The sequence below is a fragment of the Priapulus caudatus genome, unplaced genomic scaffold (assembly GCF_000485595.1).
Source record: "Priapulus caudatus unplaced genomic scaffold, Priapulus_caudatus-5.0.1 Scaffold19, whole genome shotgun sequence".
Classification (NCBI taxonomy): Eukaryota; Metazoa; Priapulida; class Priapulimorpha; order Priapulimorphida; family Priapulidae; genus Priapulus; species Priapulus caudatus.
Window position 1 is genome coordinate 935,474 of NW_014577080.1, and position 26,809 is coordinate 962,282.

The following is a 26,809-nucleotide window of genomic DNA, read 5'->3' on the forward strand; positions in this document are numbered from 1 at the left end:
ACACACACACACACACACACACACACACACACACACACACACACACACACACACACACACAACACAACACAACAACACACACACACACACACACACACACACACACACACACACACACACACACACACACACACACACACACACAGACAACACACGCACGCACGCACGCACACACACGCACACACACAACACACACACGTTGCATGCATGCCTTTACGGCCCGGATTCAACGTATTCTGAAGTAGGCTTACGATGCACTGGAACGAAAATATAAACTATATTATTTTTCATAATTATGTACTGATAGTATATACAATTTTGTAAACAATGTTTTATTAGTTATCATAGGCATACTCATAATATATATTTTAGATACTTTAGTCAAAACATCAGCTTTAGCTACATTCCTCTTTGAAATTTACAAATTGACCTTTTAAAATGATCAGAATTGATTGCTTTCAACATAGCCTGAAAATGCAGGAAATGCCATTTCCAGGCTCTAAATTTCAAAATTTTTGTGGGGGAGTAGGCGCCTACCCCCAGACCTCACGCATCGGCTTCACGATCGCGGCGTTAGCCATGCGTGCCTGCGGCACACACCATAACCACCACTCTGGGTATTATCACTGGGTGATCCTACATTTTTCTGCAGTAGCACATTTTGGGAGGCCACTACGGCCCAAACTGCATGCAGCGCTCCCCTTCGCACACTCAGGATACAGCACAGATCCCTCCTTTTAGGCCCCCCTTTGCAGAAGCCGGCCGGCACAGAAGAAGACCCCCTTCGCTACACTCAGGCTCGTAGATTGAGCCAATGAGCGAGAGCGCCATCTGTCGTGGACTTTGACTACGGCCCTGCACATAACACAACCACTGATCTCTATAATATAATCGATTATATTATAGAGATCAGTGAACACAACACATACTGTTACTGCATACATAATTATTATGCTTAGTTATCAATACGGTACGCTCCGATACATTTCCATAGTTTCTTAGACCGGGCGCTAGATGGCGTTAGTATTTTTTTTATTGAGACGTTCTACCAGAGGTTCTACTCCGTTGCCTAAAAGATAAAAGATAAAAAAGGTTGTGTTATGTTGTTATAAGTTTGTTAATAAGTTATTAACGACGTTATTATAAGTTAAAGAGTTATTAATAAGTATAGTGGGATTCGTAAATAAGTTAATACTACTAGTACTACTACTAGTACTACTAGTGCAGAGGCGGTCGTTGTCGTATCAGGTACTACAGATATGTTTAGTATTAATTATTAACTATTAGTATTAGTATTAATTATTATGTTTATATTTTTATATGACTATGAGTATGAGGTATGTTTAGAGTTAGGGTTAGGGTTAAGGTTAGGGTTAGTGTTAACAGGGTTACAGGGTACAGGGTGTTAGGGTTAGGGTACACTTCTGTAGTACAAGTCTGGTACACTTTGTGTATACATATATGTATGAAAACTATGAACCATGGGAAACACTCCCGACCCTTAGTACACGCTAAATCCGCTTGGAACGCTCCGAGAGTGCCATGGTTTGCGTCAACTTTGAGTCGGACAGTGTGCGGTGGCCTCCCGATCGATCAGGAGTGGGTCGTATAGTGTGCAGGGGCTTAGTGCTGTGCACAGTGCAAAATCGGATAGTGTGCTGCTAGCATAACGATACTCCCGCTTCCCGGTATTGCTTGAGCTTGTCCTCAGCTCTTGTGACCTGCTGCCACCTAGTGTCAGAATCAAACAATAATCGCTCAACTTAACTATAAATATTACAGATTCTATATCTACGATACTACAGGTACATATATCTGTAGTACCTGATATGACAACGACCCCTTGAGCACTATATACTAGTGTCAATAGTGTCGCCTATGAATATAAGTTATAACCGTCGAAAATACCAAAGGTAAATGAAAGACTGAGACTGAAAGACTGAAAGTGCACGTATAAATTAACAAAACAAACACAATCACAATGGTTATAAAATTAACAAACAAAGAAAGGATAGAGAAAGATATATTATTAGGCAACCAAGTAATAAAAAAATGCACCAAATATTCATATCTAGAGGATTTCATTAATGATAAAGGAGGTTTTAAGGACATGATAAGAGCCCGAACTGAAAAATGCATGTTCATGATGAGGGAAATATTATCGGGGACAGAAGAGCAAAATTATGGAAATCATACCTATACTATAGAATAATAGAAGCAAGAGTGAAATTATATGAATGCACAGTTTTACATTCCTTCCTAAATAATAGTGAAACATGTACTAACTTAACGAAGGAAGAAGTTAAAATGTTGGAGGATTTCCAAAATGAGTGCCTGCGCAAAATAATAAAAGCTTATAGTAAAACACTAGCTCCAAGAAACGGTATTGCTAGGGTTAGAATACCGTCATATATGTATATTGACCTGTATACCTGCATACCTGTATATTAACGTCAGTCACACAGCCTGGTCGGGTTAAGTAAAACACCACTGGAAGCACTAGTAAGGCTCATAGGGTCTATATATATGTCCCCCAGGGTACTGCCGGAACGTACCGTCGTCACTATTTGATATGGTTAGGATTAGGGTTAGAGTTAGGGTTAGGGAGTAGGCGTAGGCGTCTGCCTAGACTCGTTAGTGGAGTAGGCGAGGTACGGTCCGGCATATTAGATAGTACCATGGTACGTTCCGGCAGTACCCCGGGGGACATAGACCCTCTCAGCACTAGTAAGGATAACCCGACCAGGCTGTGTGACTAACGTCAATATACGGTATTCTAACCCTAGCAATACCGTTTCTTGGAGCTATAGTAAGGGTAGAGTTAGGAATTTACCATGCTCATTATCTTATTAGACTGATTTCTAAATATTGATATTGTGTCCAATATTATTCTCCATTTTTCCCCAATGTTCCTATTGTGTCCGATTATTAGTAGTACTAGCTGGAACCCGCGCTAAGCGCGGGCTTAGTGACTGTGATGCATGTGGTACCGACTGTTCAATACCCAGAGAGATAAGAGAATAGATTGACCTTGACATTGACATTTAACTTCATTATAAGAAGTCTACGCAAAGATACACAGCTCAGGACAATGATCACGCCGCTTGCTGCCCCCTTCCTGACGCAAGGATACACAGCGCGGAGCCAGCTCGGCTCAGTCAGGGAAGCTCACTGCTCGCGCACGCACGCACGTGTAAGTTCGCACGCACGCATGCACGCACATGTACGTCCGCACGCACGCACGCACGCACGCACGCACGCAGCACGCACGTGTACGTGCACTACATAAACAGCGCTTTCTATCAGAACATGTGGTCATTCATCTGTAAATGTCAAGCAGCACGCTTTGCTTCTGCCAACCACAACACATAACAAATACACGTTACCTGATCTATGACGTCACGTGAAACATCGCTATTAGGCTTGCGCTATGGTGTGTGCATATGTTTGCTAGTGAATTAGACCCGCTAAAATTCGAGACTGTTCGCTGGCAGCAATTGATCCGTGCGCCGGCCTTTCGATTTGGCGCACGGATCAGAAGCTGCCAGCGCGTGATACTTTCGTAGGACGTTCCCGCGGTCGCGTGCACCTTGCCACGGAACTGCGCGCAAGATTCGCGCTTAGCGGGCAGGATCAACACCTCTCAGGCGACGCTTCTCTGGTATCCGGTCTCTCATCTGGGTCTTGTGCGTAGGCATGCAGACTCGGCGACGCATGCACTGTATACACATCAGGGGGTAGATTCATCAAGCTGCGAACGCAAAATATTTTGCGTAAATCTTGTGTACGCAATCGACGTTGCTTAGTTGCGATTCACCAACACAGCCATTTAGTAAATTTTCGTACGATTTCGTGTACGCAAGCGAGGCCGTTTTAGGTGCGATTCATCAAGCTAAAATTTACGTAAACCTTTGCGTAACTTTACACGAGCTGAAGAGGTGCCGTAAACCACTCGAAATTTCCGCAGATGTTTTCAGCATACCGCAGCATGCATTATTTTATTGAGAAAACATTATAAAATTACTACTCAACTAAAAATAAATAAATAATTACCATACTACGCAGACAGGCGGCGCCTTTGACGCTTCTTTTGTCATAGCTTGGCATTGTTTTCGTTATAAGCGAGTTCGTAGTTAGCCGTGTACGTGCACACGCACGCACGTGTACGTGCACACGCACGCACTTGTACGTGCACACGCACGAACGTGTACGTGCACACGCACGCACGCACACGTGCACAAGCACGCACCCACGTGTACGTACGCACGCGCGCCCGTGTACGTACACACGCACGCACGCACGTGTACGTTCACACGCACGCACGCACGCACGTGTACGTGCACACACACGCACGCACGCACGTGTACGTGCACACACACGCACGCACACGTGCACATGCACACACGTACGCACGCACGTGTACGTGCACACGCACGCACGCACGTGTACGTACACACGCACGCACGATCATTATTGGGCTTACATGCAGCACAACGTTGACAGACGGCGAAATATTACAGCACAACGTTGACAGACGGCGAAATATTACAGCACAACGTTGACAGACGGCGAAATATTACAGCACAACGTTCACAGACGGCGAAATATTAGCAAGGCAAAGATATAGCGCCCCCTATTTTCAGGCAAATCTTTACCTTTTTTTGGTTGTCTTTTTTAAGCCTTTTTTACCGTTTTCAACCGAGTATAGTTTAGAACCCATCCCGTGTATTCATCGATCTCTTCTGTGAATTTGGCGCTATTTTGATCAAAACTGGCGGAGCCTTTCATTAACATACATACATACATACAACATTCGCCAAATTATAGTAAGATGAATTAGTAGGACGATTTTACCCAGCGCAGCGGGTACCCGCAGCTAGTAACTGATAAAATAGAATACAAAAAACTCATGCTACGGTACTACAATACATAGTTAAGCTAGATAACAATAGTAGGAGAGTACAACCCTAGATAAGAGAGTATTTATACAGCAGATCAAAGAGGAAGGAAGAAATTGGGGAAATGAAATTTTAATAATTCTAGAGTGGTACGAACTGGAAATATCATTTACAGCCATAGGATTAAAACCAAAAAGAACCTGAAAAAAACAAGTCAAAGATGCCATCTTAAAAAGAGTAATTAAAAGAGACAAATTGAAAACTAGAGATAAAACAAAAATGAACATGATAAACATTGAAACATACGGATTGAAAGATTATATGAAAGAATTATCATTTGCTGATTCGTGTTTTGCATTTAAATGTAAAACTTGCAGGATTGATCTCAAAGGCTACTTTAAAAATAACTTTAGTGACGACATGTGTAATAGATGTAATAAGAATATGAAAGAAGACATGGAACATTTATATAAATGTGATATAGCTATAATAAATATAAGGATCGAGGGACAACAAATAGAAAGCTGGAGAGGGGACAACCACGGGTTATTGAAACCAGCGTTAGATTATGTGCGGAAAATTCTGGTGATTCGAAACACTAACATTTAGAGAATTAGAGGCGTCATTAATCTCTTTTTTCTCTAGACGATTGGCAGCCCGGATATCCGCGCGAAGCGCGAAAAACGTTGCGTTGTGGCAGACTTACACAACTTCGCTGCACTCTTTCCAACACCTTGCCCAGGTCCCTTTGGGTATACACCAAAGTCGTATAATCGCTCAATTCAGCAGTTGTGGCGATTCCACAAGCCTTTTGACTACGCACGTAGCTAGACATTTCCTACAAATGGTCGTAATTGTTGGTTTGCTGCTCGGCGCGCTTCGTTTTCCTGTAGAAAAGCGAGTTAGCATTTTTGCTGTTTCATGCTCTGACATTTTTCTGGAACATGTGGCGTGCGATAGATGGCACAACGAGGCTATGTTCATGGCATTTCCACCTAGTTTTTCTGCACGGATTTGGCGGCTAAGCTAGACTGGTACCCGCTCAACAGTTCCACACGCTACACTAACTGAGTTCATTGTAGCCAAGGATACTTGGTGGAGTGAAGGTGGGTACCAGTCTAGCTGTAACCCCTGCAATCGGGACTTGCGCTTAAACTTGCTGTATCCATCTTGGGAGACCAATGTGATGTTCTCATGTTATCCGATTAATACTTCTATTACTACAAGTACATGTTACAATAAGTACTAGTAAGTACTACTACTAGTTACTACCAGGAGCTAATAATGACAAACTGTGTTACTAGTAAGTTACTAATAATTACGACTCCTGTTACTACTAGTAGTACTACTACTAGTACTACTAGACTACTAGTACTACTACTACTATAGTTACTACTATAGTACTAGAGCTACTACTACTAGTACTAATACTATATAGTATAGTACTACTACTACTACTACTAGCTCCAAGAAACGCTCTTTGCTAGGGTTAGAATACCCCTATACTAGACAAAGGCATTAAAGCATTTTAATAAAATATAATGCTAACTAAATACAAAATCTATTTACTACCAAATTCTTCATGTTTCTATAGGCCTACTCTCTTTCACCTATTATTGCCGACAGTTTCCTGTAAATTCCGTCGAAATCCTACGTCCAACATACGCTGCCGGCTGCCATTGCTGTCATGGCGCGACTGTTGCATGCTTACACTAATATATATAGCAGGTAGGAAAGCGTGCTGCAAAAATTCGCTCGACGCTCGCTTGATTTGACACTCACAGTACGAATACACATCCAACAGCTTCCATCTTTGTTTCTCCTTCAACAACAGTGTTCACTTGTTATAAAAACAATGTCTCTGTTCGTAACCGAGCTGTACGTGTCACGCGAAATCACAGAAAGACTGACGAAATTCTCGCGTTCGCGAACCTTGCCCAATAATGGAAATGGCTGTCAGAATCAGGAAACGCCTACCGGCACTCTTCGTGACCTCATTGTTGCGCTGCAACGCTGCAACGTTTTTGCAACGTTCTAATGGCGAGGCTCGTACGGGAGTTGGAAAGCAGTGCGCCGCCTGCGCGCCGCCTATAGCGCATAGACTGCCACTCGCTCCCACTTCTCGGCTTAGCTTAGTCACTCGATGGGTAATCGAGGTGGGAGCGAGTCGCAGTATATATAGCCTTTGTCCTTGCAGCCATTTCCATTACTGGGTAAGGTTCGTGAACGCGAGAATTTCGTCAGTCTTTCTGTGATTTCACGTGACACAGCTCGGTTACGAACAGAGACATTATGTTTTTATAACAAATGAACACTGTTCACGTCTCAAATGTCTGCCCTCTGTGTCCCCCACTAAAATTGCGGACTGTTTGCTGGCAGCTATGGATCCGTACGCCGGCCTATGCATTCGGCGCACGGATCCATAGCTGTCACCGCTGCATACTGTCGTAGGACGTTCCCGCGGTCGCGTGCGCCTTGCCGCGGAACTGCGCGCAAGATCTGCGCTCTGCGCTTCGGATCAACACCTCCTTTCGGCAACGCTTCTCTAGTATCCCGTCTCATCTGGATAATCCCCGCACCTCGTTGAATCGAGTGCCTTGTGAAATACAAGAGAGGGTGCCAAGATACAAGATACAAGATACTCCTAGTCATGTTTCCGACTAGTTTACTGTGTGTTCTACAATACACTATAGTGCTCAATCGTTTATTATAGACACAAACACGTGACAAAGGAAATAGTTAGGAAATATCAACGTCAGGGCAGGGACCAAAATATATCGTAATTACTATTTAGGGTTAGCCAGTTCTGATCTAGACCGCAATCATTACTGATTAGCTAAGGCGATGATATATGGTAACTGTTGTGGCAGGGTGCGAAATTAACAGTCCGGAGTCAAATACTCCCTGATTTACTGTTGGACTCCCTGATTTGACATATATGCAGGAGTCCGTGTGACTCCCTGAAAATTCTGATACTAACTAGTTCGTTCCAGAGCATGGCCTCGCGGAATTACCGTAATTTTAGCTCACCTTGACATCGTCAAGCTGAGCTATGGCCATGGGTCGTCGTCCGCCGTCCGTCCGTCCGTCCGTCCGTCCGTCAACATTTGGCTACGGTCAACAATAACTCAGTTACTCTTGTTACTGCTATGCTCCCAAATTAAACGTCCTATTTTGGAGCATGCCAGTCGACGTACTTTCGAGCCACGGCAATTTTTTGGCAAAAATGGGAATTGTCATTAGTTGGTTCAGGTTCCACGGATTTTGCTCATTTTTGATATGTGAATGAATAAGGGATAGGGGTTTTGATATTTAAAAAAAAATTATGCAAATTAGGTAGGGTTTGGCAATTATATAGCATATTATATAGACACGCAGATAACAAACAGTCTGTGGTGTCACACTCGTCTGGTTCGTTTTACAAGATTTCATTGACAATATCTTTAATGCAAAATTCCTGCTATGAACATATTATGATTTATACTATTATTATTATATTATTATTATTATCATATAATGATTTATGCTAAGAAACATCAAAGCGGGTATAGTGCCATCTACCTTCACAAATTGTGATTTATTTTGGTTTATAAATTATTTATAATTTATATATTATACAATATTATTTATTATTTTTACATAAAAAATTACACATATAATTATCAAGAGTATATAATGGGAGTTCTCCCATATATAATATATTCTTCGTTTCTATAATGTACGTCGATGGTTGCTCAATTAAAACGGACTTCGTCTCACTCACTCATTTGTGTCCTTTTTTGTGGTGAGCTACAGTGTCATTGACACTTTCATTTCAGCTAATGTCCAAAGAAAATTTGGCAGACATGCAACCGCATGAATCTTAAAAATAAGCACATGCGTTATTGTTAATATTTTAAATTTTGAACCTCAGACTGCGGACTCCCTCATTTTGCTGCGGACTCCCTCATTTTGCTGCGGACTCCCTCTTTTTGAGGTTAGGGAGTCTGTTGGTTCGTTGGTTCGTCGGTAGTTAATTTCTACCCCTGTTGTAGTATTGAGGATGATTGTGAAAATGAGGGCCGTGAAGGAAATTGAGACCTCGGGCGGGCAGTGTATATAACTATAATTGATTTTACTACTTACAGGAATGATATATGCTGCATCATCTACTCTGTGATAATGAAGTGCTGCCACCAGGTAGTTGCCCAGGTAGCTTGCCTTGTTTTAGGCTGTGTCATGTTAACGGCTACAGCCACGAAAGAAAATCCAGATGAAGTGACTCGATTACCCGGTCTTCCATATAAGCTGAATTTCAGACATTATTCTGGATATTTAAAAGCGTCTGGAACAAAGAGATTACACTATTGGTAAGGCAGCATTCATGTTATTGGTAGTGTATTCGGATATATAAATATGTGCCCGAACCGCCAGTATTCAAGCCTGAAATTGGGAGGACCACACTATATGGGTCACATAATCATGTAGTAGTAGCTGCAGCACAATACACATCCAGCTAGTGACTAACCGTTTTCCGTGACTTCTGAAGTACATTCGTCCATCACCCAATCAAAATGCTAGAACTAGTATCTTCTATAAACATAACAGCTTACAGGAAGTGCATTCAACAGAGAAATATATCCATCTTCTGCATGCTCTGTTGTTTAATTGGTGAAGCCAAATGCAAAAGCGTTTACATCATGTGCTGCTAATGTAATTACGAAGTCTATCGTCAACTGTATTGCTGCTATAATAGCTCCTTCACCTGTCTGGGTGTGTAGTGTTCTTGGAATTCGCTGCACAGGTTTGTCGAGTCGCAGGACAATCCTCAGCACGACCCCCTGCTGCTGTGGATGAACGGTGGCCCTGGCTGCAGCTCACTCGACGGCTTTCTGTCTGAGCTAGGTCCGTTCTACGTCAGAGACAATGGCCGTGACCTCTATCTGAACACGTACAGTTGGAACACGGCAAGTCCGCCGCGCTGTCGCAGCTGCGTCCTAACAGGATGAACTCGGTCGAACGCTCGGTGAATCCGCCGAGAGAAAGTCGTGTCGAAAACTTGAGGTTTATGTTTCAAAGCGCGAGTTCCATTGTACTCTCTTGCAAGCTAGCGTACGCTGCCGAATTTGAATGCATCTTCCTGAAGTTTTATTACCATTCTAACCATTTGCCTTGTAGATTGCCAATGTCCTGTTTTTGGAAGCACCAGCAGGAGTAGGCTTCTCATATTCTGAGGATGGAAGATACGGCACTGACGATGACACTGTATGTAACAACAATATTAATGTCGCGATGAAGAATCACTTTAAATTAGTATGCCTATCGCAGGGCTCCACACTAACTTTATTTTCAGTGGCAAAATCATTGATTTTCAAGTTTTGGTGGCCCGAAAATGAAATCTGGTGGCTCGGAAAAAAACATGAAGGGCGATGAAGAATCATTATGGGGGGTGATGAAGGGGGATGATGGGGGGGGGGGTGATGTATCGCGCGTAAGCTTACCTTTAAATCGCTCTTTCACAAGGCATGAAATTTAAAAAAAACTTTCGAACTTTCGAATGCTGGCAGTTTCGCTTCGGATCCGAAACGGTGCACGCGCACATGGATATATATGCATTATTTTTAGGGATGGGAATGACAATTTGTGTTTTCAGCTGAAAATAGCCGGGGTCCAGCGGGGGGGGGGGGTCAGGTCCAGGGCAAAGCCTGGTCAGGGGGTTCAGGAAGTTTTTGAATTTTCACAACCTACAAGGCATAAAATTGCATTAGGAGACACATACAGAACAGAATTGTTACAGAGCATATTACAGTACACTGCAGGGAGTATATCTTGCACTGTCATTATCATAACACTAGAATTATTAATAATCAATACAAAAATTTACTTACATTCTGCAAACAAAATTATTTTAATGTACACTTCCACACTGTCCCAAAGGCTAACCTTTATATAATATAAGATTTTCATTGTCCAGGCAGTTTCAAATTTGTTTCTGGTCACTACAGTAGATATTTTATCATATTGAACAACTTTAGCGGCTTGTCCTGCTGCCGAGGCAATTTAAGTCTGTGAGCCCCATGCACAGTGATCAGACATCAGGAAAGGAAATGCTTTATTTGCTACGCCAAAGGTTGCCCAAAAATCCTCCCTTGCACGCCTGATATAATATTCCTAACACCCTAGGAGGTAGGGCGCGATCGTGCGACATTAATTTTTTTATCGTTTTCAAAGGTCACCGAAAAAGGCAGCTCGCGACACCACCTTTTATGGTTATGTATATATATATTATAAACAGAACTTCGTTGGCGAGAAGGGAAACAGTTCGTACCTACGTTTCCTACTACGTGAAACAGTCGCAGAGCCTGGGCCGGCTACTTCATAAAACGAGCCTCAAGGCCACGTGTGACGCGGCGGCTTTTGATGTACACGATCGATCAATCGCGTACTATATTCGGCCTGCGTAGCACGCGCGGCATACATTTGATCAGGCTCGCTCTGCGAATTGCTTGCTCTCTTTTGAATGAGATTAGCACGTAAGAAACAATTATTTTTATCACATAGACACTTTGAAATTTTAGTGGCCTGATCGGGCCACCAAATTTTAACTTTTTGAAATTTTGGTGGCCCAACATCAAGTTTTGGTGGCCCCGGGCCACCGGGCCACCGCTAGTGTCGAGCCTTGCCTATCGTTATCATCACTTATATTTTGTTTGTTTTATTGTATGGAGAACATGCATGGATTTCACTAATTACAATGCATATATGTACGTAGGGGTGCGTATGTGTTATTTTTTATATGTGTGCATAAGAGATTCATGCACTCACACAAATGCATGCATGCACGCATAAATGCCATGTACATGCATACATACATTCATGCCTACATAATACATGCCTACTATGCTCCAAACAGGTCTCTATGGATAATTATCTTGCCCTACAAGATTTCTTCAGCAAGTATCCACAATTTCTCGCCAATGATTTCTACGTAACGGGCGAGAGTTATGGCGGTATCTACGTACCAACGCTATCTCTGCGAGTTCTCAATGGCACCACACCCATCCGGTTAAAGGTATTCTCCTTCCCTGCATTGTCATTTACTCACTGTGTGGCTGGATTTACGCTGTAGGCTTGTAGAAGCTAGACTGTACATCTGAAGGTTGGAAGGTTGTTCAACTTTTCAGTGTTGTATGGCTCTTTTATAAATACTTCGTTGGGATTAATTGTTTCATCTGGCCCCGAACCCACACCCCCCTGCTGTATTTTGATTTAAAATTGATTGTTTAAAAGTTGAACAATCCCCTGAGTAAAAGTTGTGAGAAAAGAATCTACTCAAACGTTGTACCCTCGTCTCTCATGTGCAACTAGTTAATCGCTCAACTTTTATGTTTACACTATTCACTTTTTATTGAAAAGTCGATGAGCTTGTACAACGTATCAACTTTTCAACTAAAATTGGATAGTGTAAACCCAGCAGTGCTGACATTGTCTTATGAGTGTTGGATTCGGTTTGACAGGCAGTGGGAGTTTAGCATATGTTCTGTTTGTGCAACCTATCTGTATTACCTGTGTTATGCTCTCACAGCAATTTTCTTTCTGTTTCTTGCAGGGGTTTGCTGTAGGAAATGGTTTGACCAGCTACGCTGAACTACAGAATTCAATCGTGTTCTTTGCCTATTACCATGGCCTTTTTGGAGAAACGTACGTTTTGTTACATTTCTCTGAGTTTTTTATTAAAAACTAATGAACTGCTGTAGCCACAGTGGCATCGAAATTGGACCCTCATGAAAATCTGACTTTACGGATGTCGCCCATGTTGTGAATGGTGACAGTGTGTGTAAGGTAGAGTGCAGAACAGTGCACATGGGTGATTGAAAGCTTTCTGAGATCGTCATTATGTTATTGACATCTAGACTATCTGTGGCGAAACTATTCTGGCTTGTCTAACTTCTTCCTCTCCTCTTCCTCTCTTATATCTTAATTCTATACACTATACGCGTTTACGGTAGTCATCGTTACATTGCTTGAGTGGACTCATTCTGGCCATCGGTCGTGTCTACCAAGGCAGAAGTGGAAAGTGTAGAGCCAGTTGGCTGTGAAGAGGCATGATTCCATTGCACACTTTCTGTGAAAACGAGTGTGACAGAAAAGCATGTGCTTTAGCAAAATTATATTTAATGTTGCCCTGAAACCATCTGAAATTTAGGCCATAGTAAGCCTATGGGTTGTAGAAACCCCCCTCTTAACATGTGTTGCTCAATAGTGCATGATTAATGAACAGAGTTGGTGACATGTACGAGTGACATTTTGATTCATGTCCTTGGTTCTAGATTGTGGCATGACTTGCTGGCGAATTGTTGCAAGGGTCCTGGTGCAAATGAATGTGATTTTCAATCAAGTAATCCAGATTGTACCAACAATGTAAGTATAGCTGAAGGGGTCGTTGTCGTATCAGGTACTACAGATATGTACCCGAGGTACATATATGTATACACAAAGTGTACCAGACTTGTACTACAGAAGTGTACCCTAACCCTAACTCTAACCCTAACCCTACCCTAACCCTAGCCCTAACCCTAACCCTAACCCTAACCCTAACCCTAACCCTAACCCTAACCCTAACCCTAACCCTAGCCCTAACCCTAACCCTAACCCTAACCCTAAACATACCTCATATCAAAATATAAACATAATACTAAACAACCTAAAACTACCTCGGGTACATATATGTAGTACCTGATACGGCAACGACCCCATCTGCGTAAGTATATGGTACAGCTTCCTTAATGTAGAACCTTTTAGTTTATGTTCAAAATTATATATATATATTCTATATTAGTGTTCCCCTGGCCAAAAAGGTCTGTGAGGTGTTAAATTTGTGTGTGTGTGTGTTTACACGTTTTGAGGTCGTAGCCCAGCTAGGGGGGTCCTGGGGGCATGGCAACCGGAAATTTTTTGAAAAAATGGTGCATTCTAAACTATTTTGGTGCATTATAAGCACTGTTCTATGGAAGTACAGTGATTTTCGTCAGCGAGACGCTGTTTTGGACAAATTTCTGTTTGGCGGCCCGCCTCGCTCGTGTCAATGCAGGGGAAACACTGCGTTATAAAGTATAGTAGCTATGTATGCGGAGACCTCTATAGAATGGATGTCTGTCCTTAAAAATTCAATTGATATTTCCTGTGAGTGGCAGTTATACAGTGAAACCACTTCTATAGGTCGACACCTGTCTATAAAGAAAACTTTGGGGTTTCCCATGGGTAATGCTTATGCACAGCTTTGACTGCATGTATGATCCATCATTTGCTCGTATTTCTATGTTACACGTGTTATGCGATGGTGAAATTGGCAATATAGCTGTTCTACAGCATGCTGTTTATGCCGTGGTCATGCGTACAATAATATCAGAAGTGGATTATACAAATAAATTGTTGTCATACTCTTGCTAGTAAATGTATATTTATCTTGGTGGGCTTTAGAAATTACACACAATTTGACATCGTGTCTGGTGCAAAGCATAATAGATTTAATACGAATACGACAATTAGCAAAACTGGAATTTACTTCTGCTACTTAATATTGTGTGTTGGATCAGGATACCTGTGATTGTACTGTGTCGGCACTGCCGCATATGCTTGCAGGTAGGTATGGTGGAGGTGATAGTGACCATGATCGGCCTCAATGTCTACTCGCTGTACCAAGATTGTGCGACCGGTGCGTCCGCTCAGTCTCTGCGCTACCAGTTCGACATGCAGCATGTGTTTCCAGCTCTCAGGAACAAATCACAGGTATTTTTTACAGACTTATGAATATTGTATGTGCTAAATCCACGATAATTATTCAGTAGGAATTAACTTGGTAGTTAAAACAGGTCCCCAGTGGCTAAATAAATGTTAAGGCATCAACTTTATGACATGTTTAATAACTGCGAATTGAGGTCAATCTGTCTCTGCATGTAAATGGAGTAAATTCGTCACGATTGACTCAAGAGGCTCAGAGGCTCGTGTTTCCCCACTTAGGCTGATAATGAGGCAATACGGATCATCAAGAACATGTCTGATGATGGGCTGAGCATGAACCCTCCCTGCATCGATGCTTCTGCTGTCACAACGTGGCTGAACAGGTCGGACGTACGCGAGGCATTACACATTCCAGCGTCGGTGCAGCCGTGGGAACTTTGCAGGTAGTGGTGATTCTCTTCTCATAGTGAAACGTCTGCTGATTATACTAGCAAGGAGCTGTTATGCTTTAGGGAACTGAAATGATATCGGTCATTGGTAGTATGATTCAAATTTGATGTGTTTTATAAAGATTGCAACATCTTGGCGTTTTGTGGTGCTGACGTCTTTGGTGGGAAGTGTGTAGAATATGATATTAAATTAAAATTAATTTAATATAAACGAAATTTTTATACAATTGTTTGTTTGAATCAAATTAATCAATTAATATGAAGTACATACAGCTTGTACGATTATTATATTCTAGAGAATGATTACGCCTTATTGGAAAAAGTAGTTTTCATTGCAAATGCCCAACTAAGCAAGAACTGCCAGAATTTCTCAGAACATAGATCTTTTTCTGGGAAGAGCACCAGACTCTTACTTGCACAGACTTGCATCCTGGCAGAGTATTGTCATAGTGTGTGCTATTCGGCATGCTAGGGGTCTCAGTGAGGATAAGAAATCTGCTAAGCTGTGTAGTGAGGTTTAGGACGGTGTACCGAGTCACTATCCAGCAATATCCGTGCAACTATGTCACTCTCCACTCTCTGTCTCCATCAGAACCCTTCCACCTTTTCTGCTGGATAATTCCAGTCGGGGCGGCGTTTCCGGTGTGTGACGGAGCTCTGGTAAATAAGCCGCTGTCGCTAAATATATAGCGGAATATAGTTGGTCTCTTGGTCCTCTAATACATGTTCTTTATTAGCTGAGCTGACAAAGTCAGATGCAGCTTGTAGAATCGCATGATTGTGCATGCGTCAGTGCGTCCGTCAACAGTTGCGCACAAATCTTAACCGCTTGACGTACCGTCTTGATATTCAGGACATCGGGGGGGGGGGGATTGCGAAAAGGACTCGGGATGTTGAATTTTGGGGTCAAGGGTCAAAGGTCGAGATGTGTCAATGGAGGGGGAATATTTCCCTCTTAACTTAAAGGGACAGTAGCCACTAGGATTTTACTGCATACAACTGTACTAACTGTATAACAAATCGTCTATACCCACACGTATTTGTTACTATATACCTAATTTAATTAATTAATACACATCAACGCTACGAAATTTGAACGGCGCCATGACACCCGCGACCGTGCTGCCACCCCAAAAAAGTTGCGTATTTGACAATTTATTTTGCACGTTACAGACCGAGGGCTAATCACAAAAGTGCAATTATATTTATACCTAAATGATATTTAACCGAACGATATTCATTTTAGGGCAAATTTATCCATATTGTAACTGAAACTATATGTCGTTTATAAGATATCACAATCCTTTTGCTTTTAAATGAATAAATAAGAAACACCCTCGGTCTGTAGCCCTTGGCTGGAAAGTGGTTTTGCGCAACTTATCAGATCGTGCGCTTTGAGTGGCGCCACTGTCGTTGTAATCAAACTGTAGTCGTTAGTTTTTAAACATTTTTTAAAAATATTTCTAATGGTGATTGAACCATGAAACTTTTTATGTAGCGTAATTTTAACCTAAATTAACTGCAAATAACCCTAGAACCTAGAGTAAACTCCCTTTAAGGTATAGGAGGAAATACGGAATTGCGGCACAAATCTCAACGGCTCGACCTACGCTCTTAATATTCGATGTATAGTGTGATGGGGAGAAAACCCATCACCAGTGCGAAATTGGAGGTCAAAGGGCAGTGGGGGAAAGGTCAGATATCAGACATTTTCTGAGGACATGGTCTAACGGACCGAGTGCAAAACTTTTTTGTTCCAGCGCTGACCTACCATTTCTATCACTTTATTGAAAGGACCATGAAATGTACTTTCCGCTGACGTGCGGAGAGTAAGTGTCTGATAACCTTTTGACTCTCAAGAGGAGGGTTAAACATGGATTTATTGATTGTTAACAAAGGAATGAACTGCTTTTGCTATTGTGGATGTGAGGCTACAGTTGCACAGTTCAATTGCAAAGGCAAATGTTTGTTGAACAAGGTTTACGCTCCTTAAATCATATTATTTTCTAAAGCAGTCTGTATTAGCACCCTGAGTAGCACCCTGTATTAGCACACTGTAATAGCACCCTGAATGCTCGCGTGGGTAGGCAAAAACACGGGGCAGCCCATTAGCCATGCATGAATGCGTGAACTGGCACTATTCGAATCATAATTATTGCCTGGCAACCTGCAATGCAGATGTGTTAACTCACAGCTGAGCGAAATTCTTGCCTGCCCGAATATACTTGGATTTTAGCCTGTAGGATTTCAGCAACTCAATGGATTGAGGTTATCACGCACGAAGGGCGATGCCATCTTTGATTATTGATGACACTTGCACGTGCCATCTCGCGGCAACTGCTTTTGCAATTAGAGCCCCTTCCACCCGCCCCTCCACCTACCTTCCCCTCACCACCACCACTACGCTCGTGCTCGACGCATATCTATGATAACATGTTAATATAGCGAAGTCATTAAAGTTACACAGCTGTATCTTTATTACTGTACTACCGGTATAGTCTCTCCGATCTGTATTAGTAGTATCCTAGATATATGCTCTGAGCGCGAACGCAGTGGCGGGAGGGCGCACTTGATTCGGTTGCCAGTGAGTTTATCAGAAGAATACCCGGCTGCAATACACGTCAGTTTAGCGCTGTTGCTCTGCGGCACTTGTTTTTTTGCAGTCAGGAAGTCGGCTCTCAGTACAAGACGCTGTACAAGTCGATGATGAAGCAGTACCAGCAGCTGTTGCCCCATGTACGAGCTCTGGTGTACAACGGTGATACTGACATGGCGTGCAACTTCCTTGGTGACGAGTGGTTTGTGGAGTCGCTGAAACGCAAGGTGAGGATCGCCGAGTGTTCTCGCAACGCCGTTGCAATTCCGTTTTGTTTGTTTCGTGTACGTAGAGCTGACGTACGTAAAATTTACGAGTATTAATGATAATGTTTTGTAGTAATTGCCGCCTTTTCGAAGAGTTTGTACTTTTGATGTTTTACCTGCTTTTAAATAGTAGTTTTTATTGTATCCTTATAAATGTGCTTAGACACCCCTAGTATTGGTGATCACCTAACAGTGTGGCAATTATAGGCATCCTAAACCAATAAATGGTAGAATGCATAGCAGACAGATAGACAGAAAGACTTTGTTCATTTAGTAGAATAGATATACAGTTTAATTGTTGTTTGCACCAGGAATGTCAATCACCGGTGTTAAAAATTTTTGTAGGTCACCTCTGCAAGACAGCCGTGGAAATTCAACCACCAGGTTGCAGGTTTCGTGAAACAGTTTGAGAATATCGACTTTGTCACTATCAAGGTATGACTACTGCATTACCTTTAGTACCTCATCACAGACCGTGATATTATGGCAGATTTCGACTTCAGCATTGTTGCAGTTTATTTAGAGCTTAGATGAACCTTCTAATGTTCTCTTTAAAGCTCTTCTGTAGAAATATATATCACTATTCTATTGTTGACCATGTTTCGTTCGTGTAAAAATAGCTTCGTTCGTGTAAAATAGTTCGTGTAAATAGCGTCTAGGAGAGATGAGAAAATTAAGAATATTGCTGGCATACTACTTCAAATGTGATGCATACGTATTTTTTATCGGAAGTTTACATGAGGAAAGAATAGCAAATATTTATATCTCGTCATCGTTTGTAATAATACTAATATACATAATAACGTGTTTAGTTTTGAAGTTAATTTTTTAAATATTGTCATTAATCCAGGGGGCTGGTCACATGGTGCCACAGTTCAAACCAGGTCAAGCACTCAAGATGATCAAAAGTTGGCTGAATCAGGAACCATACTAAGGAAGTCTTATTGTTTCAGAAAGCACCACATTCAAATGTATGTTATTCATTTAGTGAGCTTCCATTGATTATAAGGAAGCTAATTTAGCTGTACTAATTTGGAGGCTATTTTATGGGTGGAAGCTCATTGTATAATAAAAATTTAAAATTTTTAGAATAGCTAATATAATAGTGCTAATGGTCTTATAGGTAAAAGTCTTATACCAAAAATCTAAAGCTTGACAAGAGCATGGGTTTGTAAAATTTTAAAATTCCTGGTATTATTTGTGCACCTATGCATACACATGTGTATAATATAGGTATATATATATATATATCAGAAGTAGATAATAGGGAAGGAGTGTGACTTCAATAAACAAGGGAAATTCGTCATTTACTAGCCTTAGAATACCTACGATTTACTACGCGTAACTCAACCAACTTGAGCTCAAATCGTACACAGTACATTCGCCTAGCATCGTGCGAAATCGTTTCCTCGTATACATCCGCAATCCGGAGATACAGACTAAAACGTATGACACGATTATCCATTCTGTTGCCAGCAAACCGAATGTATAAACCGCCTAACTTGAAACAAAAGGCAGCTACTAGCGAGCCACACCGCATCGCCGAGGGAGCAAGAGTGCGCAAGTACATAAATCGTACTTTTCCACGACATGGTTTTCACCTTAGTTACCGTAATCTGGCGAGGCCACACTCTAAATTTGCACGCACAGCTCTTCAATGAGCCACGGCAGGGATCGCGTCAGGCAGCGCCAGCGGCAACTGTACGCGGGCTAGAGATAACGGTTGCTATGCAATTAATGCAAAACATGTGCGAAAAGCTACAATCGGCTGGAGCGTCAGTTTACTCATAACAATTCATACACATCATTCCTCCGCGGGTGAAGTAGTTCAGATATTTTACCAGCGCAGCGTTTATTAAAAAAAAAACTGCGGGATTAAACCATAAAAACAAGGCATTCTAACTATAGTTTAAATGTAAAATAGTTTCAATTTTTAAACCCAGCATGGGTTTAAAGGTAACTTAATTTCTAGGCGAATTTTCTGCACTCGACTAGGCTACGGCCGAAAAGCCCTACCGTGGCTTATTGAAGAGCTGTGTGTGCAAATTTAGAGTGTGGCCTCGCCAGATTACGGTAACTAAGGTGAAAACCATGTCGTGGAAAAGTACGAATTATGTCAAAACGAAGGAAGCTACGCGGTTTGTAATACTACCGGAAGATAGAATAAGGACCAGTGAACAAAAGAAGCTCATGTTTGTATACATTTGTATTTTTATTCACATCGAACTCGTACGACAAAAATGTAGTGAAATCAGTACCAAATCGCTGTCTTACTCCTTTGTCATTATACGCTCCTGATATATATATATATATATATGGTTTGAATTAGCACTAATCTGTAACCACTTTTTATCACCAGAATAACAGATTAACACGTACCTCATTTAACAATGGATCTGACTGGATTAGTATTAAATATAAAATGAAATTTGACGATATTTTATAACCAGTTTGTTGATGTTAAATGAATAGTGTGAGGGCAGTTGGATGTACGGTGTCGGTGTGTAATTTTTTTTTATTTTAGTTAATTGTGATGTCACCTATTTCTTTCAAAATCGATGTGTGATGTGATGAACTAATGAATATTGAGCACGATTATTGTTAATGATTTATTAGTTCTAAACCGTATGCATACTGTGATAAATTAACAGAGACATTGTGTCATTGTCTATCCATTTATTTAGCATTTCCTCTAATATTTACATGAATGAGGAAAGTTAAACTCGTTTTGATGATATTAGGAAAACACTCCATTTGAGGTCTTTTATTAGTTTAGGAGAACATACTACAATATGAGCAGCTTGGATTTGTCACATTTGTCTGAGTCAACAAACAAGGAAAAACGGTCATGACATACATCAGCGTGTGTTTAACAATTACACAAAGTAAAGTACTGATGCAATAAGTTCCTGCATCTTCTGCCAAATTATTACCAACACAAATGTGTCCTACCCCGGTGTAATCTGTTTATTTCGTAATTAAAAAAACTGTTGCCGGACTGGGAACTTAATTTTGTATTTTTACCGCACAGCGTTAAAACATTGCACAATTTGAAAGCAAGCAAAGTTACGGTTACTAGTTTGAAATGACTACGTCACGAATTTTGTATGGTGTATATTTGTAAAATGTTTGTTGCAATTTTTTTACATGAAAAGTAAGTACCAACGGGACTAAATGTATCCTCAAATTCTTACCTGATAAGATTGTTTCTCACCTAGTTAAACATCCAAAAAACCTGGGCGATTTGATGTATTGATCACGACATTACTTGCCATGGGCTATATATCATACATTATGCATATGCAAAGATTCCTCAAGAAGGAAGCATCTGAAAAGAGCTGCCGAGAAATCTTGAGGCTGTACCTGAAGTCACAGGACCTTCAACTACCAAATCGTGATATAGAAATTGGGGAAACTACAAGAGGTGTTCTCTCAAAACTACCGAGTGATCAACAGAAGGGGCCACTGATGGACATGAGGACCTTTCTACAAACTGCAACTTAGTACTTAGTGAATCATCTACCCATTGGTGATAAGCTTCTCAGAGATTTAGCTATCTTGCACCCTAGCTGCAGTACGAGAAGCTGAAGATGGCAGTCGATGTGTACGTAGAATGACCCAAACGTTTTGCCAGATTGTCCAGGCAGAGGAGATTCCGTCCATTGTTGATGAGTGGTGAATTTATCAAGACCCATATATACCAGAGGAATGGTACCGCGTGAAGGATGATCATGGTGATGTTCAATGGTGTCGAATTGACCATTACTGGTCAAAGGTACTCAGTATGAAGAAAGTTTCCAAATCTGGGGAAAGATGTCTCAGCCACAGAAATGCAGATATTGAACGAATTTTATCCATCAACAAAAAGGTCTAAGGCACTGACCGGACCCTGCTTACAGAGAAATTCGTAAATGGGCTAAGGTTGGTGAAGGATGCTGTCACATGGTGGAGGGAAAAGTGAGGCAATGGCTTTCCGAAAGAAACTTGACTAGTGTTCCGCGGGCTCATGGTAAGTATCGTACACGACTAGAGGAGGAAAAGAAACAGGAAACTGCTAGGTTGCAGGAGAGGAGAAATGAGGAGGAAATGGAGCAAGCTAGAAAGGAAGCAGAAGACAAAGCCTTTGAGACTAAGAAGAGAAAACAGAAGGAGAGTGAGAAGTTATTGACAAAGAAGCATGAGGAATTACAGGCTGAGATAAAAACAGCAGAGGATTTATTTAAAGAGGCAAACTCCAGGTTGGCTGAGGCTGTCAAGGAGAAAAATCTACAAAAGATACCTGTGCTTCAAAGTTAGATGTTGTCCGCACGCAGACGTTATACCTCCGCTTTGCTAATCTGAGGGTGCGGGTTTAATGTGCCCATTACTGGGGTCTGCGTCGGCTCGGACTAAGTTGGATGATGAATCATGTACCCTAAATCGCCCTAAAATCGTTTTAAAAATCCCTAAATATGATTTAAAAATGCCCTAAATTCTGCCCTAAAAATGTTCTGAAGTTGGCCAGAAAGCCTGTGTATGAGTCACGAGTGTTTGTTCACATCGAACTGAATAGCAAAATAGGAAGTATAATGCAATTAATGCGGCAATTTAACCATAAAAAGTGAACAGAATCACTTACATTTTCTGAAAAGTGGACATTTTTACTTTTACTATTTACAGTGACGTAATCACTTTAATCACCATTGCGTATCATCTTGTTTAATCGTCATCCTCATTCATCGTCCATATATCGTCATCATCAACAGTGTGGTTTATGTAGCTGAGTACTGTAGCACTGTAAACTCCACTACTCTTCTTCCTTGAGAATAGCGTCTGCATAACTTTTCACGGCCAACCAGATTTCCTCTCCCGACTTGAGGATCTCGCGCGAGGGAAGGAAGAAGCCGTATCGACCCATGTCTCGTAGTTCCATCGTGTAGGCGTATTTCACGCCAAGTACGCCTTTCACCCAGTCTGTGGACGTCCCTGTTGCAGCATCTGTGAAATGCGAACAAACCGCTGCACTTTCTGTTGTGCCGGTATTTTATACACTCAATCCAATAACTAATGATTAATAAATAATTAACTAGTTTAATGCAGCATATTCTATTTCTATAATTAAATATATATCTAAATCGCGCTTCCTGTATCTTATGACGGGTAAACCTATATATATTATCTGATATTATGTTATAAACTATAGTATACACACACGCGCGCACACACACATGTATATATATATATATATATATATATATGTGTGTGTATAGATATATAATTGATCAATAATGAGTGAGTAGCGTATAATTATATCCTCCACGAGTGGGAACGATTTCCTGCATGAAGTTGGATGGAGCAAGGTCATAAACCTAAGATTTTTAACAAGAATTCGGATAAAACTTTTGTGACTACAGATCATTGTAAACAATCCGTATGAATACGAGAAGGCGAAAGCGATGAATATAGAATAGAATATATTGGATAAAAGAGTGCAGTTCGACAGCAAAACTGGTCTACACGAATAGCAAACAAAGTAGGAGATTTGTATACAAACACGGTGGCAGAAGCTGGCAAGCGATCTAAAAAAAAACTAGAGCACTCGGAGAGCACAGACCTCCGCCAAGGGAGCTGAATTCTCTCAATGTGCAATTTTTAATTAATTAATTAATTAATTAATTAAGTGGAAAAATTAATTAATTAATTAATTAATTAAATAATTAATTGGATCCGCATTAGTGCGAGCGTGCAGGTGGGGGAGGACTGTGGTTGCCCCTTAGCCTGTGGTTGCGTGTTTGTAAGTCTACAGCCAGCGCACCTAGCGGAAGTGAACTGAAACGTTCATGTTAACAAACCCACAAACCACAAACACACAAACCAACACTCAAACACACGCCGGTGAAAACATAACCTCCGCCAAGCCCCTGGCGGAGGTAAAAAAGATGCTAACGATCTCTCTAAACGGGGAAAACTTACATAGCATATCACTGCTGACTCCCACTTCAAAATAGTTGTTGTAGGGTGTATCAGACAGTGTTACCATCGCATCCGATGCCCTTTCAGCGACACTTTTCTGAAAGAATCCAAAGGATACTTAGTAAATACATGTTTAAAGGAAATATTTATCACTCAACCATACGAGAGGAGCATATAGCTCGTAATTATAGTGCAATCAACTGCACCATGCATAGCATAGATGATGGTTAGATGATATGTTTTCGAACGATTCTCCGCTTTCTACATATGTTTTCTCCCTTCCATCTTCCCTGCTACCTACAGCTTCTCCTCCTCGTCTACCTTCGCCTATTCATCTGCCTTCTCACTCTTATCTAACTTTTCTCCCTCATCTATCCTACCCCCTCTACCTACTCTCATCTACCTTCTCTTCTCATTTACTTTCTCCTTCTCATCTACTTGCTTCCTTTCATCTACCCTCCCCCTTATCTACCCACTCCCCTCATCTACCTGCTCCCTCTCATTTACCTTCTCTACATCTACCTGCTTCGTTTCATCTACCCTCTCCCCCTCATCTACCTTATCCTCTTCATCTGCCTGCTCCATCGCCTATCCCTCATCTATCCTACCCCTCCTCTACCTACTCCTCTCATCTACCTTCTCTTCTCATTTACCTTCTCTTCATATACCTGTTTCCTTTTATCTACCCTCTCCCCCTTATCTACCTTCTTCCCCTCATCTACCTTCTCTTCTTCATCTGCCTGCCCCATCGTCTACCTTCCATTTTCTGTAGCGCCTTTGCCTACTACACATTCTCTCACTGCAGCATTTGTGTTTACTATAGTCTGAGCACTTGTATCTGGGTTACCTCCGTGCAAGCATGGCGTAATTGCATGGTTTCATCGTACTTCAAATAATTCTAGTTAATCAATGTTATTGTCAGTATTTCGCTCGACTGAAGATGCGCGTGTGGAGGCTTTAGCGTTGCTGCTGGGTTACATTGAGAGTTGGGTGAGTTCTAACCTATCAGAGAGCGATTTGCCGCAACCTAACCCAAGAGCTAACCAATCTATCAAGTCGTTCCTTTTGTTGAAAGTAATACATATAACGAATTCTTGTCATTAATAATAATGAATACCGAAACGAGTTAGGTAATGGATGATTCTGTAGCATGCAGGTTTGCATGGTTTGGCAGTAGACCCTTTGTCAGAAAAAAAATCTTCTATAATATTCTAATAGTCTTAACAATAGACTTATCGCGGACTTTTTCTCATAGACCGTTGACAGAAACATGGTAAAGTTACGAGTTTCTCATACGGATCGAGGGTAGGTCTGATCTACGAGAAAGTTAAGAGCAATTAGATTTCTAACAAAGGACCCCAGGAGATAGCGTTGCGGGATCGCGGGAGGTCACGAATAAACAGGGTTGTGTATGTAAATAAGTAATTCGGTACGAGGTTTGGTCAACACACGACGATCATCAATGCACAGGTGACAAGGATACAAGTATGCAAGTTTGTGGACAGTTGTAAACACAAAAGAAACCCCATGTCATATAGGATCATAGGACCCTCTAGTACGGGGACAGAATGGCAGAGTGGACAGAATGCCCAGAGGAACGTGGACTCGGCCATGGCTAGTTAATTGAGAGGTACTGAGGACTATGAATGGACCGACAGTTAAGGCTCAAGAGCCCTCAGAGCAGCGATGTCTCATAGCAAAGCAATCACTAGTTATTCCTCTCCTCTGTTTATGTATCCGCCCTATTCCCGTCTTGAGCATCGGACGTGCTTCGTGCGTTGTTATTCTTCAACCGCTGGAGTCATGTCATCTCTATAGTAAACGCCGCCCACCCCGCGCGAAATCTCCAAGGCCGTGAAATCAACGTCGAAATCACATTCCGCCGTGTGACCGATTGGCTCACTGTATACGCATCCATCCTTGCACACTCCACAATCAGTAATAGGATGCATTAGCTTATGCGTCGGCACTCTTGGCACACATATTCCCTCGCGTTTTTTGTATACTCTTAGATAGCTGCGCGTAACCCACTTTCTCCTCGCATCCACGCGCGATTAATAGGTCACTGCAGACATCTGAGCCTGCGATCTCTTCGTTTGCACACTCGCTGCCTAATTAGTTAATCACTGCACACGCCACCATCGTGCACGCTATCCTAGCATCACTGCGAAATCGCGTATACAATTAGGGTGATCACGTTTGCTACTATGGATACGCGATCACATAATGTCTCCGTGATCACACACGTACAATCATGATTATGGTTTACTGTCGATATCCGATCCTGCGCTCTCACCACGTTACCATATGTTTACTATATCATAGACACACTCTCTCCCCATCTCATCATCGCCTAGTTTATGGCTATATAATTATGTGCTTATTATTTGGGTGTTTCTGAGATTAGGGGGCAAATTGCTGTCCTGACCACCCTTGGTCAGAATTCTTCATTGACTTGCCATGTTTTGGATCAATTTTATTGTTTGATGAATGTCTTGGATCATGGTAAAAAATTAGCACTAAAATGGATTCTGTCAAACCAGTTCCACAAAACTTAATTTTGTAAACACAAAACTCAATTCTGTCGAACCGGTTCCACAAAACTCAATTTTGTAAACACAAAACTCAATTCTGTCAAACCGGTTCCACAAAACTCAATTTTGTAAACACAAAACTCAATTTTGTAAACACAAAACTCAATTCTGTCGAACCGGTTCCACAAAACTCAATTTTGTAAACACAAAACTCAATTCTGTGGAACCGGTTCCACAAAACTCAATTTTGTAAACACAAAACTCAATTCTGTCGAACCGGTTCGACAGAATTGAGTTTTGTGTTTACAAAATTGAGTTTTGTCACACTACACACAATGCGATTGCGTGCGCGTCTGCCTGAGAGTGTGGTGGCGTACGCGCCACACGCCCACAC

The 26,809-nt window shown here is 41.6% G+C and overlaps 2 protein-coding genes across 3 annotated transcripts in view; one reads left to right on the forward strand and one right to left on the reverse strand.

Moving 5' to 3' along the window:
• The first annotated feature begins 1,002 nt into the window (after window positions 1-1,002).
• Window positions 1,003-19,438, forward strand: LOC106811414 (lysosomal protective protein-like). Of its 2 annotated transcripts, XM_014815016.1 has the most exons (13): window positions 1,003-1,092; window positions 9,026-9,247; window positions 9,682-9,844; window positions 10,056-10,142; window positions 11,791-11,949; window positions 12,487-12,578; window positions 13,208-13,298; window positions 14,520-14,666; window positions 14,898-15,061; window positions 17,731-17,890; window positions 18,275-18,364; window positions 18,780-18,900; window positions 19,406-19,438. In XM_014815016.1, exons 2-12 carry the CDS (start codon window positions 9,060-9,062, stop codon window positions 18,861-18,863), a joined length of 1,425 nt encoding a protein of 474 aa, XP_014670502.1. In that variant the 5' UTR covers window positions 1,003-1,092; window positions 9,026-9,059; the 3' UTR covers window positions 18,864-18,900; window positions 19,406-19,438. The 2 variants fall into 2 exon arrangements, with proteins under 2 accessions (XP_014670502.1, XP_014670492.1); XM_014815006.1 differs by lacking the exon at window positions 19,406-19,438 and having other exon boundaries at window positions 18,780-19,219.
• Window positions 19,439-21,174: 1,736 nt separating this feature from the next.
• Window positions 21,175-26,809, reverse strand: part of LOC106811471 (carboxypeptidase B-like) — a 6,926-nt gene continuing 1,291 nt past the window's right edge. The window contains exons 2-3 of the mRNA XM_014815105.1: window positions 23,882-23,978; window positions 21,175-22,906 (exon numbers count right to left, since the gene is read on the reverse strand). Coding sequence (XP_014670591.1) covers window positions 22,716-22,906; window positions 23,882-23,978 — 288 coding nt within the window. The 3' untranslated portion in view covers window positions 21,175-22,715. The remainder of the gene's footprint in view (window positions 22,907-23,881; window positions 23,979-26,809) is intronic.